The 15,772-nt window shown below is 37.9% G+C and overlaps 1 protein-coding gene across 1 annotated transcript in view; it reads left to right on the top strand.

Moving 5' to 3' along the window:
• Positions 1 to 717: 717 nt before the first annotated feature.
• The window catches only part of FBN2 (fibrillin 2), a gene marked incomplete at its 5' end in the record, with an annotated part of 179,131 nt that continues 164,076 nt past the window's right edge, over positions 718 to 15,772 (top strand). Inside the window, 4 exons of the mRNA XM_009637471.2 lie at positions 718 to 823; positions 4,509 to 4,607; positions 5,008 to 5,103; positions 7,463 to 7,558. Of these exons, the coding sequence (XP_009635766.2) occupies positions 718 to 823; positions 4,509 to 4,607; positions 5,008 to 5,103; positions 7,463 to 7,558 (397 nt within the window). The remainder of the gene's footprint in view (positions 824 to 4,508; positions 4,608 to 5,007; positions 5,104 to 7,462; positions 7,559 to 15,772) is intronic.

Here is a 15,772-nt window from a genome sequence, read left to right as displayed (position 1 = left end):
CGCCTCAGGCCCGAACCTGCGGGCTTCGTGCCTGCCGTGGGTACCTCTTACCTTCCCGCCCCTTCGTGTGGCGAAGGGGTTGTGATTAGCTGAGCTCGGTGTTCTGGCCTCGGCTGTGAAGCGCGGCCTTTTAATTCGTGGGGTTGTGGTAAAAGCAGACATTGCGCGGGGCTACGCTGCACCTAGCAGAGGTACCGCATCGGGCTTTTTGTTCGAGCGTGCTACAGTGTTAAGATGCTTTGACATTCACTTTACTTCGGCTTCTACTGAGAAATTATGCAAAATCTGGGGTTTTTTTTATAATGTTTGGGGGTTCCTTGGAAATTTGAATTAGTTTACTAATCTTTCTGAGCAATCATCCGTCTGTCTTGTGTCAGACGGCAGCATGAAGCCAATTTTTATAGCAAGACTTCCAAGACTGCATATGAATGCAAAGCCAAACTCATCCCTTGCATATCCTCAGTTGTTCCACCAGGGATGAATGTGGCCTGCTGTTGGCTAGTCCGCCTCTCCTCTTCATACTAACCAGCTGAACTACTACAAAATAAAATGGCTTGGAACTGGTTATAGCAGAGGAAGATTTTGTTCCGTTGGGGAGGGTTTTTTGAAGACACTTCGCTCTATGCTTTTTTTGCTTTATGAGGCTGTTTTTTTTCCCTTGTGCGTACATAAAACTTTGGATTCTGCTTACACTGATTTATATTTTTGTGTATATGTTTATTTGTTTGTCTGTGTGACAGGCCAAATGTGTGTGGCTCTAGATTCCATTCCTACTGTTGCCCTGGGTGGAAAATGCTCCCTGGAGGAAATCAGTGCATTGTTCGTAAGTGTCTGACTTCAAGTTTCTACTGCCCTAGGGGTAATAATAAAAATAAGTATTCTTCTGTGAGTTACAGCTCCATGCAGCATGAGGAAAGAGAATTCAGTTCTGTCTTTTGCCTTATTTTTAAAAAGAAGAAAAAGAAAAAAAATGGATTTACAAGTCCATGCTTCTTGTAATGAAAGATTGGCAAATTGCCATATTGTCTTTGGTGTGTTCATAAGAGACATGCCTCCACTTAGTTTTTTAAAAAGAAGACTGTGACAATGAAGGAAAAAGGAAAAAAACCTTCCATAAGTCAAATAATCAACTAGTAACAGGCGGAGAAAGAACCAAAAGGTCGTGATATAAAGCAAATCAGATCTGAAGTTTTGTTAAACTTCTGTGCTAGGCTTGGAATTACGACCAAATGGAAAACTTTTTTACATCTGGGGTGCTTCTTCTCTTGCCTGTCATTTTTAGTTGTGTTTTAATAGCTATAAAGCATGTAGACTGGGATTACTGCCTGGTCTCCTGATCTTACTAGGTACTGTGCTGACAGATGTGATCGTTGGCATGACTTGGCAAAAAAAAGAAAAAGGAGCTGGGGCGGGGGGGATCTGCTCAATACTCTGATTAGTCAACATTGCCTACCTAGAAAGGAAGTATGGAATTCAGCTGAATTTTCTGGCTGTTAGATAAAAGCTGATATTAGACACATTCTTCTTATAGTCCTTGAATTTTAATGTGAGTCTGTTCCCATTCATCCTAGCCTGTCACCATCTCTTTTGCTAATAAGTATGCTCAGCTTCAGAATTCAGGCTCAAGTACATATTGCCCTTTACTTAAGCAATGAAGGTCTTTGTAGTGCTCCATCTAACAAACTACAGGCATCCAGGACTAAAAGAAGGAATGGGTGGTAATCCAAGATCTGCCAAGCTTAAAGGTGACTATTGGGCTGTTGCCTTATGATTCAGGACTATCAGCCTGTTCACATCTATTTGTTTTACATGAGTAAATTTGCTAATATTTCTTATAACTGTACCAGGTATCACTGACTTTCATCTTGGGTTGACCGAGCATTTCCTAGCAAAGGTTAACTGTGTCACTGAGAGGAAGACGCTGGTATCAATACCACTGTGGAATATGAGGAGCTCCTCAAAATGTGCAGTTCACATTTATCATGTCTTAACAATGTTGGCTTACCCAAATGTAAACCAGAGGGGTTTTATCCTTAAATTCTGACTCTAGGTGACTTTTTATGACCTCAGTCTTGGGTCTCTTCACATCCAGAATAATCTTTGGTTTACTATTGATTTGTGTGCACAATGGACAACATTTAGCTCCTGTGTACTTACTGGAGCTTAATTGCAGCTCTCCAGCATATTTGAAGGGTGAATGATTTTGCCAGACCATATGTAAGATTGTCTGTGATTTGCATTTTTAGTGAAGGTTTAAGAGCACGGATTGCTGTTTAGCTAGACAAAGCCTTCTGCACAGGTTCATGGACAAGCTAGCAGACTTCTTATTGGAGGTGTGTTAATTATAATTAGTGCAGATTATAACTGTTGATTTTAAAGTATTATTTCATGAAGAGACATCTGTGAGCTGGTGGTAGGTTAACAGGAAACCATTCTGACCTTGCAGTGTTTTTAGTTGATAATGTGATGATGGTTGTTGGCGGTCTGTAACATATTTATGATTAAAATAGATCTTTTATTAAAAAAACCAAAGGTCTGGTTGGGGTTACTTTTTCTTTAGATAAAATAAACTGTACTGATGAACTCATATTTAGGATATGTTCTCAGCTGTAGGGCTTCCAGTTGATAAAAAACTATTCCCTAACAGGTAATAACTAACAAAATGGTGTAAATGTAGACCTCGCTTAATCAGGAGATTGAGCTATGTTGTATAAAGATGGACTGAACAGTGGTATAAGTAAAATATCTCTGTTCTCCGTGTTTGTCAAGTGCTGTAAATCCCAATTCCCGTTTACTCATTTTTACGTATGCTAATGGAAAAAGTATTTTGTATCAGTCAGTGGCACATCTCTAATTTCAACTAAATAGCAAAATCCCACAAAGTTTCACCTGTCACGCCTTCATGTTTAGGGAATAGTCATAGAGGAATTTAACGAGAAATGCAGATGATCCACATTGCATCTTTTTGATGCCGAAAGAGTGGTGTCAGTGGACCACTAATGTGGCTTTGTCTACTCCTCTCTTATAAAGAAAATGTGGCCTTTATTGGAGTATGTCAAGGACAACGTGAGTTGACAAAATCTAGTCTGGTTTGGTCATGTTAAACATCAGTACAGAGATTCTGATTTGGTGGAGAAAGGGTAAAAGGGAGCATGTAAATTTCGCAGGGGGCACATTTGAATTCTATAATGGGGCAAGAAAACAATTTGCTTCCTTATGGGAGTTGTGTCTCATTTATGCATGTTTTTCTAAATCAGAAGTGGAGCACAAGCATTCTGAGAAAGGTCTTATCTCTGCTTTCTTTTCTTTTTAAGGTATATGGCCATGTGTTTGGGTTGGTTTTTTTTTTCTTTTAATGTATGTAGACTGGTTTTTTTAGGTAGTTGGTGTATTCTTGGCAAAGTATCTACTGGAGGTATTTGTTCCATTTGTAGTCCTTCAGTGGAGGTGTGCTTCCAGATTATTTGATTTTCTCAAAACCCCAGAGTTACTTACAAAGACACTGAGAGTTATTTACAAAGAAACCGTGATTCTTGCTTGGGTTTTTTGCTTTACAGGCTGTCTCTTGCATGGTATGTGTTTTTTGAGGTCCTGCTGTGCCAACTGGCTCTAAATGTTTCAGGCTCTCTTTTGCTGCATTTGCTAATCCAGCAAGATGGATGTACTCATTTGGATCTCCTTTAGCATCTGGATTTAGCCTTTAACTCTTTTCTGGTTCTGTTGTTCCTTTGTGCAACTGGTTGGTGAGTGAGAAGGGAAGGCACAACTTTGATGCATCAGGGGACAGACAGCACAACGCCATGCATGTTATGCATACACAATATGGTATGGACAGGCTTCCCTGAGATTTTTATAAAGTTCGTTTCTAAGGGACAATTTGGAAATATTTGAGTACAGAAAACTATATTTAGGGAAAGGGAAACTACACAAAATCCGCAAAGCCCAGCACTTGGACCTTAATTTCCCACAAAACAGCTTTGTGTAAAGTATGGATAGTCTTAGAAAAAAGAGAACCTAAAATGTCTCTAAAATAGTGATTATAAGAGAGAAGCCATACCATAAATCGGCATTTATGACCTGTATTGTTTATATTCATTCAAATCTTGGGTTCTTGGTTAAGTTTTCTACAAGTCTTGTGGTCTAAAATATATAATTCTAATAATTTTACATGGCTTGTGTAATAGGCTGATATTTCTAATTAGGGGAAGAGTTGATTATCTGGTTTCCGTGGTCAGACCAGTATCTGAATATGCTATATTCAATTTTGTTTGTCTTTAAATTTGTCAGAGATACTGATTATATCAAAATTCAGTTTGTTTTATTTAACTTGCAATTACTTTTGCATATATTAACTGTCCCAACGAACTGAGCATTCAAGCAGTTTTGTGGGTTTTTGTTTTGTTTTGTTTTTTTTTAAGAAGCTGCTAACATTCCTTTAGCTTTTTTCCTTGTAGTTTAAGACTAAGGTTACTGTTAATCACTGACTTTTGAATTGTGTTCTTCCTCAGCAATTTGTAGAAATAGCTGTGGTGATGGATTTTGTTCCCGTCCTAACATGTGCACTTGTGCAAGTGGACAAATATCACCTACTTGTGGATCGAAATCTAGTAAGTACTTACTATATTTATTTTCATTAGAGATTTCATTTTAAGTAATTCTCTCTGAGCGTCAACTCAAGAATGACTGCTATGTAAATTCTTTAAAAGTAACTTGTCGTTACTGCATGCACGTATGTAACTTTCACTTTGGTCTATCTCCATTTTTTGATAAATTTTAATGTACCGTGTGTGCATGTTTACTCTGTGTGACAAATTGAAAAAAAATGTGTTTAAAGAGATAAGTTTAAATATAAATGTGTGTGGTATTAACATTTTCATTGAGTCTGTTTTCCTAAGAAGTTTTTACAGCCTCCAAGATAATTAAAAGTTCTAAGTTTTATCCACATTTGCTTCCTGATGTGGTATTTTTGCCTAACACTGGTGTCTTTGTGCCTGGGCTCCATTGCAGCACAACAGTGCAGCATCAGGTGCATGAACGGCGGCACGTGCACGGACGACCGGTGCCAGTGCCAGAAGGGCTACATCGGCACTTACTGTGGGCAGCGTAAGTAACTGCTCTGTTGCATCTAAAGTTAAATCCACCTAAGTCCTGCAAGTTAGCCTTCTTACTTTAGGTACAGTAGGAAGGTGAAAAAGCTAGTATGCTGAAATACAGTGAAATGTCTGCCAGACATGTACTGCTGGTTTGGGGTATAGAGTTTAGCTGAAAGTCAGTTCATGCATGAAGTGCATTTGTATTCTCTAAAATTCAAATTAGGGATCGAATTCACCAAAGAGTTTTGGAAAATCCTTTGCAAGCAATGGCAGTACACATCCCATTCTCTTTTTCTTACCAGAAGATCACTCATTTTTCATGCTCTTTGTTGAAGTTTCTACATCTCAGAAGAACAGCCTAACTGTTAGGTCAAAGCATGTTTTCCTGTTTTCTACCTGACTACGGAAAAAGATTAAATACAGTTCAAGCTTTTGGATACCTTTTTGGCTTGGCATACAAGCTAGAAAGTCAACTATTTGCACAGTACAGTGTTTACAAGCTATACAAATTTAGCAAACAATAAAAATCACTAAAGGCTGCAGGGATGAAGAAAGACTCAAAGTGTATTCTGAGGCTAGCTGGCTACCAATTAGCTGAGAAATTAATTGCCGAAGGTAGTCTGAAGGAATGAGAGACAAACAAAAGGCAGCTATGCAAATAACAGTTAGACTGAGTAGTGTGGAAGAACAACCTTTTGTCTTAGTCATTTTTGCAAATGCTGGAGAGCAGTCTTGTTCTTGCTTTATTTCTACCTGGATAAAATTCTCTAAAATTTTAGGTAATTATTGTAATCCTAAAATGTGACCCTAGTCACAGTCAGATTTACTTCTAAGAGCTGCTGACCCCTTCCTGCTAATTATAAAGTATTGGGTCAACACCAGAATGCTCTCAGACAGGGCATATTTCCAGTGAATAAATGAAAAGAGTGACTCTAAAGCAATTCAGAAAATCTGAACAAACTGTGGAGATTGGTCTCAGTGTATAGGAGAGTTAAAATTACAAGTAAGATTGAGTATTTGTCTTCTAGAGACACTATGGAAGGGATGTCTGAAAAATGTAAATATGTTTTTATTTCTTTTTACTAAAATTTAATTGTGTCTTAAATCTGCTGAAGTTACTGTCTCACTAAAGTGTCATCATCCATTAACTCAATAGTGTAAAACATGCAGAGAAGTATCTTCATTTCATAAGATATGCATCCTCAGTAAAAAGTAATTTAGTTTTATAGTTCTTGGTAAGAAGTAAGGGTTTATTTCCATGTAACAGTATATTTTGTGTTCCCCATTGTGATATAGGCGGCACGTGTATAAATTTTCCAGTTGGAAATATTTACCTTCTCTAGGTTTATGAGGTTCTTTTGCACTGGATACTCAAATAACTGGGGAGACCTATGTGGGAAGGCAGCCTAGAGACTTCTAGACCAAAATCTCTTTGCTGTTGTTCAGAGCCTCTTAGAAATGGCGGTGCTGTCATTCAAGGTGAAATACTTTGATTTGGAACATATGCTAATTTGAAGAAGGCTATATGTCCTGGAAGCAGTGAGCATGAAAATAGACACAACTGGTTAGTTAAAGCACTCTTTGAACGGTATTTTTCATCCTCGCTGAAGAACTATCTGCCTTTCAAATTGAGCAGATTTCAGTGCTTTGGCAGGAGGCTTTGTTCTTGATTCGCACTATTGATAAGTAGCATGAGTGGGTGCTCTGAAGTCGCACAGCTGTAAAGTGCCTTCTCCCTCTATATATACTGTGGATTTATACCTCACCAAAATAATTTTATTTCTTGTTGGGATCTTCTAGGAAACACAGTTTGTGAAGGTACTTAAGGATGAGTTAAATTGGTAATTCTTTTCCCTTCCTCTAAACATCACTTCTGCCAGCAGTATCAGCTCTGAGAGCTGAATTACCTGTCTCTCAGACTCCACAAACCTCCTTTTAAAAAAGGTTTCTTGCTGTTGTGACTGGAAAGCACAACTTAATATGCTCAAAACCCCTCAAAATAGCTGAGTGTTTATCTGCTAACTTCAGTGATGGATATAAGTTCTTACGGTTAGTGACTAGAGCTGCACAACTATTAAAAAATATACTTAAGTTAAACATCTGCTAAGAATCTGTGATGAATATGATTAATTAAACAGCTGCTTGCAATTAGCATTAAACAGGTGCCAGTGGAATTTGGGCTAATGGGATTCACTTGAACAATTATTATTGTTGGTGATGATGGGTAGGAAGGAGATCAGTTTGATCTTCAGGTCCAGAAAGACTTAGAGCAATCGACAGGAAAAATTATTTTTGAATACCGCATATGGTAATCTTTGAAATAGTGTTACTATAACATTTAAAACTTTTTTTTTTTTTGTTAATTAAAGCTGTCTGTGAAAATGGCTGCCAGAATGGAGGACGGTGTATTGGAGCTAATCGCTGTGCATGTGTCTATGGATTTACTGGCCCTCAGTGTGAAAGAGGTAAAAGAAATAAATAAAGAAGGAAATTATGAGCAGTATGTACGTATTTAATGCTGTATATTTTCTGGCTGAGCCAGTAAGCTTCCAGTAAGCCATTACTTGTAATTTTAGAAAGCGTCTTCCTTTTTAGTCTGCTAGCCACATTTCAGGTTGGCAAGTACAAAGCTGTCACAACTGGTGGGAATTTGAGTTAATTTAGGCTGCTTATTTTGTTCATATAACAGTTAAAAGATGAGCTATGTTTTGCTCTCAGCTATGTGAAATAACATCACAGCAGAATTGCTGATGGTGTTAGAACTGCATAAGTGTAACTAACTGAAGGATTGTTTTTTCTGTATAATGCGTCTTTCATAAGAGGAACTTGGGAGTTATTTGCTCTGGTTAGTTCTGTCCTATAGGAGAAAGTCAGAGATGAAGAAAAAAAAAAACCCAATTACCATAATACTGAAATCAGTTTCTAAACCCATTCTTATTCCAGAAAACATATTGGACATGGCTGAACTAATAGTGCTTTCATGAAGTGGGGAATAAACTAGGATTTTACTTTAAAATTTTATGGAGAAATCCCTCAACCTTCCTTTATGGTCTTAGAGATACTGACAGTCAGTTTTAATGATGCTGAACAAAACATTTTTAGTGTTGCACTGTGGTTAGCATACAAATAATTAAGGCACTAAGTCCATGTAGAGTGATTTAGAATAAACCTGCTTCCACTCTCAGGAGTTTATACTTCTTGCTTTTTCATAAATCAGAGTATTGTTTGTATTTTGAAACCAAGACTGGAAATACAGTAATGCAGAACTGCTCAACATTAGATATAACTGTAGAACATAGTCTGTGTGCATCAAACTGGCAAGTTTAACCCAAATTACTGTCTTTTTAGAATGGATTTTTAATGAATAGATATAGCAAGGATTGCTTATCAAAACAATAATGCTATACATACTTTAACATGAAGTTTTCAAGAATAATCAACCATCATGCTGAAGACCTTAGCAGAAATATTCTTTGTCTTTCTCCAGTGTTTGTGAATACACGTTGTCATCAAAAAGGGTACTGAAGAACTGAGAAACTGTAGTGTGAAATGCTGAATACTAGTATGCATTGTTAACTTACTCCTTTAAAATATTCAAAAGGTGGTCAATACTAAAAAGGGGGATGAGATAATTTGCACTAATAGAAAATAGAAAGTTGCATTCTTAATTCACATTAGCAGTGGACAAGACACCCACTCAGGGCAGAAGTAGGCTTCTTAGATTGATAAAATAACTTAAATCAGAAGGAACCTCCACAGACCATCTAGTCCAATACCTGCTCAAAGCAGGTCTAATCAGATCAGCCTGGCTAGGTGTGTATCCGGTCAGGTTTTGGACACCTTCAAGGACAGAGATTCCACAACATCTCTGGACAACCTGTTCCAGTATTTGACCACCCTTATGGTATATTAAAAAAAAAAAAAAAAAAAAATCCCTGATATCTAATTGCAATTTTGCATGTTTCAGTTTGTATTTGTTGCCTCTTGTCTGATTGCTGTGATCCTCCAAGAAGCCAAGTTTGGCTTAAATTCACCTGTGTCCTCCGAACAGCGGTTTATAGGCAGCAATAATGTCCCCTCAAAACCTTCACTTCTTAAGGCTGGATGAACTCAGGTCCTTCAGCTTCTCCACACAGGGCAAGTTCTCCAGCTCCCTGACCAGTTTGGTGGCCCTCCCCTGGACTTTCTTCAGTATGTCCATTTCTTTCTTTTATTGGGAATCCAAAACTGGGCACAGTACTCTGATGCAGTCTTACAAATGTGACATGGACGAGAAGGACAACTTCCCTGGGTTGGATGCTGATAACAGCCCGTGCAACTGGCCTTCTCTGCTGCAAGGGTACGCTGCTGCTTCATGTTCAGGTTGTTGTCTGTTAGGACCCCCCTAATAATTTTCTCAGAGCTGCTTTGCAGGCAGTTAGCCTCCAGCCTAGGTTGTTCCACCAGGTTATTCCATCTCAGACGTTAGACTTTCTTTGCTTTTGCTGAACTTCATGACATAACTGTCCACCCATTTTTTTCTAAGCTGTCTGGATCACCCTGAATAGAAGCCCTGCCCTCCAGCATATTGACTGGTGTGCCAGATTGTGTGTCATCTGCAGTCTTGCTGAGAGCACGCTCTTGCACCATCACCCAGGTTATTAATGAAAATGATAAGCTGTTATTTGTCTCAGTACTCAACTCTGAGTGACTGCACTACTTTCCTGGCCTGGTTCTTAGCTGGACTTCACTGATCACAATTCTTTGAGCCAGCTGTCCAGCCAATTTTCCGCTCACCTTTATTCACTTATTCAGCCTGTATCTCACCAATCTCAATCTCTCTGTGGGAGCCTGTCTCAAAAGCCTTGCTCAAGTCAAGCAACATCCACTGCCCTCTCCTTGTCCTCGGCACCAGTAACCTCAGGGTTGAAAGCAGTGATGACATTTGCCCTTGGTAAACCCATGCTGGCTGCTCCCAAACACTTTGTCATCCATGTGTTTAGAAGTGGCTTCTGAAGAGAATCCTGTGGAATTCTCTGTTTCAAATTCAGCTCTGAAGTGCACAGAGCTGTATATATGTTGCTTTACATTTGTTGACTGTGAAATGGAAATAATTTCCCTGTAGATGAAGGACATAACTAAACGAAACTGAAAAAGCAGGAGTTTTATTTGCTATTCCAGCCTATTTTGTATACCCACTAGATGTCACAAGCAACAGAGAAATGTAAGGGATGAATTTGTTCCTTTGTCTCTAATTGCTTGTCGCTTTCAGTCTTAAAACCAGATTTACAGACTTCTATTCATCATTGTTGGTTTAGGTTTTTGCTGTTACATGTTACATCCAGCCCATTCTCTGTAGCTGCCTCTTATGAACCCAGTGCAAGAACTCAGATCTTTTATATTTTGGTTAGTGGGCAAATAGGGAGCATTATTCTGTTAAAAACTCTATTAAAATTTACAGACACTTTCAGAAATACATCTTTGTAGAATGTACAACTGCCTTCTAGCTAAAATAAGAGACTACCAAGTCTGTCAGTTTAGGATGGATTTTCAAGGGATTGGACAATGTTGGGTTGCTTCAGTGTTTGAGCCTTAGTTCAGATAGAGCTTACATTTTCCAAATTCAACATCAATTCAACTATAACATGATAGAATTGTAGTATTGCAAATTGATTTTTTTTTTTTTTGATTGATTACATTTGGATTTTTTTTTTTTTATTTATTGCCAGACAACTTGGTAAGCTTGCTTTTTGTTCCAGATAGAAGCAATTGTTCCTGGTTAAGAGTTGTTTCTGTTCTCTGACTAGATTCAGGACTGTGGAATCATGTTAATACCTACAACAGACTCCAGCTGTGATGATGGCTCAGAGTGCTTAATAAAGACAATTCTACTTGAAATAGGTTGACATTTTAAATTCTGTGGTGATGAAAGCGTTAAAGTTTGCTTTCTTACAATTTATTGTGAAACTTTAAGCTGCAGAATTCAAGCCATGTAAAGGAATTAAATACCAGTATTTTGGCTTCCATATTTCTTAGCTGTCCTTGAAAGTCTTAGTCTTTCAATTCTACATATAGAATGCTATTATACAAGAATTAAGATACATTACATGGTTATTTGGAAATTGAATTATTACAATTAAAGGTTTACATTTCCTTACTTGATATTGGAGGTAGTAAGCCAAATTTGCTTCTATCACTGTCGCAAAAATATAACATTTATGTAATATATATAATTGTATATCTAATTTGCATATGTAATATAACTTAATATGCTTTTACAACAGCAGACAGGGCTAAGTAAGTTTTCACCTAGTCTGTTATCTCGGTGTTGCCTGGACTTTCTCATGTTCAAAAAAAGAAGTTACTGATTTATTGTACTACTATTCAGTTAAAGAAAGATGACTCCTGTAATATATCTTGGTAATGACTATAAAAAGTTTCTAATATAGTGGCTGTAAATGTTATTTTTTTTTATGCTTTACATGAGCTGGAATACATGAAAAAACTAAAAGATACCTTAAATGCCTATTCTGTTCAATAGCAATTTGTAATTTACACTTTTAACCTAATAAGAAGTTTATGCTTTCCAACAAAATGCAAAAGGCAATGATTTCTTTGTCTGATGCTTGCAATAGTTGCCTGTAATACTTTACAGTAAGAAATGCCTCTGTAGTTTAATTTTAAACTGAGTTTAGCAACAGTTCATAACTCTTTAACTAAAATTTTATAGTTTAAGGTTATGTGAACTTCCCTTGCAAATCACATCAGAGTTATAAGAGATTTTGTTTTGTTATTTTTTTACACCACTGTGTTTTAAATGCATACTTTTTATTGTTCTGTAAATTAAGTTCTTTAAAATTAGGTATTTTTTTCCTAATACAGAACATATGTAGCTTTCCTTCAGACTGGCCTCCCAGCCTCAGTTATATGATAAAACGTGACTGCTTGTTCAGCTATCTGGGCTCCGAGCAGACTAATTTCCGGGCTGGAGACAGGAGGCTGAGCAGTAACTAATGACTGGCATGATTACAGTATTTAACTTGAGACTTGCTGCTGGGTTAGCAAGAAGGCTGTTTGGGAGCTTGTGCTTCACTCTTTCTGATAAATACAGTGACCTTTTATGTTTCCTATCAGAATCTGTGCTTTTCATCAGCTTCTTGTCTTTGATTTGTAAACACACAAGATTCAAGCATTTGGGTTTTTTTGTTTTGTTGTGGGTGGGTTTTTTTAAAAATTTGCTGTTAAATTTTTCCCAGTGAAAAATAATTGAAAAAAAAGAAACAGATCGATTAAGAGACCTCATCCTCAGTTGTACCCACATGAGCAGTTTTTTCTAGCATGACCAGTTCCTTGGGACCCTCAAGACTGTCTGAGCAAGTGATATTTGTATTACTGCACATGGCCTGTGAATTTTTTTAATTGATGATCTGTAGAGGTATGAAGCTGTGGAAAAGCAATGATGCTTTCTCCCTTCTTTATCACGGGTTAAAGGGAGGAAGAAGCAGTGGGAAAGGAGAATTCTGTCACTGTTCTAAGTTTGCCTTCATCCCATGTAGAAAGAGAAAGAACAGTGCTCGCTTATTGCTCACTTACTCTGTACGTAAGTGGCTTATAATGGGAAGCAAAAGGGTTTGGACAAAGTAGAAATGCATGGCTTGGGAAGAATATCCTTTTGAAGAAGGGAGAGGATTTCAGGTAAAGCAATCAAGCTTGGGTATGTGAGAAAGAGGAAAAATGAAGAAATACAATAGTTGAATATAGCATGAGAAGTTCAGAAAGGGAGGATTTTTTTGGTTGTTCTCAGGAAAATCGCTGCTAATGTTTCTTAGCCCAATGTGTTTGTTGCACCTGGTATTCCCAGTACAAGTATTTGGACACTTTCTCTGACTGTCTGAATTTTGGAATTTCTCTCTGTCAAAGGACTTGAGGACAACAGGTTCTTACTGGTTTAATAGGGAAGACTCTGCACAGATGCAGCCAGGTAGGCAACCCTCCTCTGTGCAAGGCAATAATTTTTATGCCAGTTCTGCAATGCCTACAAGAACCTGGCCTGTGCAATTGAAGAGTCCTAGGAAGGACAGCAACAGAGTAAGTAAGTGAAGTGTCTCTGGGGCTTGAGAACAGGATGATGCAGAGAACAGTGAAAAAGGTTTGAGGCAGGGGATGTAACTGAAATAGAGGTTCGTACATCTAACGTTATGTTTGAGATAAGTTACCTTCATCTGACCCTCCCCAGCAGGGAAATAATCAGCGATCATCCTACGTCTAAGGACAAAAGAAGCAAAAGGGGAAAAAAGCGGAAAAAAGAAAAAAAATGTTTTCTTCAAGGTGGGATGAGGATGAAGAAGCTAATCAACAGCACAGAGAAAAGGGTAGAAGGAAGCAAAAAGCATTTTGCTTCACACTCAGTGAAAGTGTTAATAGTATATAGTAACTGAGGCAAAAGAGGAAAGAACAAAGAGAACAGAACTGAAGTGGAGCTGTACTGAAGAAATTGATTGGCACTTAAAAGTTTAGAAGATATTTTGGGATAATACATATGAATAAGATTAAGCTTTTATAGCAAACTGACAGAATTTTATATAGGACTCAGTAATTCTCAAATGTATTTTTATTATAAAGAAAACTTAGAATTCATCTTTAGTCTGCAGTACTGCTGAAGACGCTTGTGTGTGTTTAAGTGATAGTGATTAGTTGTAAATGAAGCACGGAGGAAATAAATTCCTTTAAGAAACTACTCTTTCCTCTGACAGGTATTCAAAAGATCTTTTTAACTTCACACAACTTTCCCATATCCATTGATGGTGGCAGTACCATGAGAAGAAGTAGTGAAAACCTTTTGGGGATGTATTCAGATCTTGTATATTTGGTCTTACCCCTGTAATCCCACAAACTGCAGAACTTTTTGCCATGCAGGCTATGGCAGGTTACGTTCAAGAGTTTTCTTGTCTGCCAGCCGTGATGTACTGCTGCATGAGCAGTTATAAAAGGACCTGTACATTTTCTTCAGTTGCTTGGTTTATTTTAGCTGTCCCCCAATGGTTATAAACTTTTGTTCAGGTGCTTAGCAGCAAAAATGCTCTCTTGATCAATGAGGTCTTCTCTTTTTGTAAAAAGAGTTGTGGGAATGTAACTTTTTAATTTTGTTGCTTTCTGCTTTATAGTGGCTACTATTAGCCTGAACTGAAATAGAGGTTCTTTATGCAGGATGGGATGTGTGTGTGTACGTGTAAGTGGATCCCTGCTCTGAAGAGCTAACAGAACAAAGGGAGTATTATTACTCTCTTCCCTGCCCCCAAGACAGGCTGAGGCACGCAAGGTTGTGCCTTGTTGAAGGCTGAGCAGGGAAGCTTCAGCAGACTTAGCAGTCAACCAAATAACCTGAGTTTCAGTCTGAGGTTTTAACTAGGAGGGTCATCCTACCTGTTTTATTAAGGTGGTGTAAGACTGTTGAATTTTGCATGCTCTAGGAGTGAGTGTAAATGAAAATGCAGGGTATTTCAGGAGAAGGCTGCAAGAAAGGAAGGGAAATAAGATTAAATAAAGTGCTGCTCTCAGATATCAACCAGCATTCTTCTTTTCTTCTTGCTACAGGGCCATGTATCCTTTTTTTTTTTTTTTTTTTTTTTCAGTGCACAGTACCTGCTAAACACCAGCTGAATTCCTTTTCAGTCTGCTTTTAGCCATTGGGAAGTGGAGCATATGGTCTTGAGATATGTTCTGCACATTTGTAAAGGAGTCATTCACAGGGCCTGATGAGTGAAGAAAAAAAATCAGTTCACTGTAGCATACTCTCCGCTATGTGGTCCATTTCACAGGGTGTGTTCATCACTGCTGGGGTAAACCCAGGAGTTACATCATCAACTTGAAGTCTAAGTTCACTAAAATCAATTAAGTTTAATAAATTTAAAAATAAGTTAGCAGTAGTTCAAAGCTCTACAAAATTGGAACAGCATTGGAACAGGCTGCCCAGGGAAATGGTTGAGTCCCCACCCCTGGAGGTGTTTGGAAGAGATGTAAATGTGGTGCTTAAGGACATGGTGTAGTGGTTGACTTGGCAGTGCTAGGTTAATGGTTGGATCTTAAAGGTCTTTTCCAACCTAAATGATTCTGTGATTCTATGCAAATGCAAATCTTGCTAAAATTCTCAATTTTCACCATGCTTTCCTATTTCCTATAATTTCTAAATTTTCTGTTAAAAAACGTTTCTGTCAGCTTTTTCCACCCATAGTGGAAAGTTGATTATAACCAAAATGCCGCAGTGATGGTGGTATTTTGAAAAAAGCTTAAGTTTAAAATAAAAAAGCACACCTCTAATTTCTCTTGGAGATAGTAAGAGATAACAATTGCAAATACCTGCAGCAATAAGAGGTAATATTTTTTTTCTGACAGGTAAGTACCTCATTCAGGAAAATAGGTCAGGTTATCTGTGTTAGAAGAACATGCTGGTTATTTTAATTGTTTGTTTGAGACTGGAGGTGTCATCTGGTGTTTATAATACTGTCGTGGTTTAACCCGGCTGGCAACTCAGCACCATGCAGCCGCTTGCTCACTCCCCCCTCCCTCAGTGGGATGGGGGAGAGAATCGGAAAGAAAATAAAAGGTTAGAGCCGAGGGCTGAGATAAAGACAGTTTAATAAGAGAAAATAATAATAATAGTAATAATGAGAATGATAACAGAATATACAGAATATACAAAA

The sequence above is a fragment of the Egretta garzetta genome, unplaced genomic scaffold, assembly GCF_000687185.1.
Source record: "Egretta garzetta isolate BGI_Z169 unplaced genomic scaffold, ASM68718v1 scaffold724, whole genome shotgun sequence".
NCBI classification, from domain to species: domain Eukaryota; kingdom Metazoa; phylum Chordata; class Aves; order Pelecaniformes; family Ardeidae; genus Egretta; species Egretta garzetta.
This window is presented reverse-complemented; position numbering and strand designations above follow the sequence as displayed.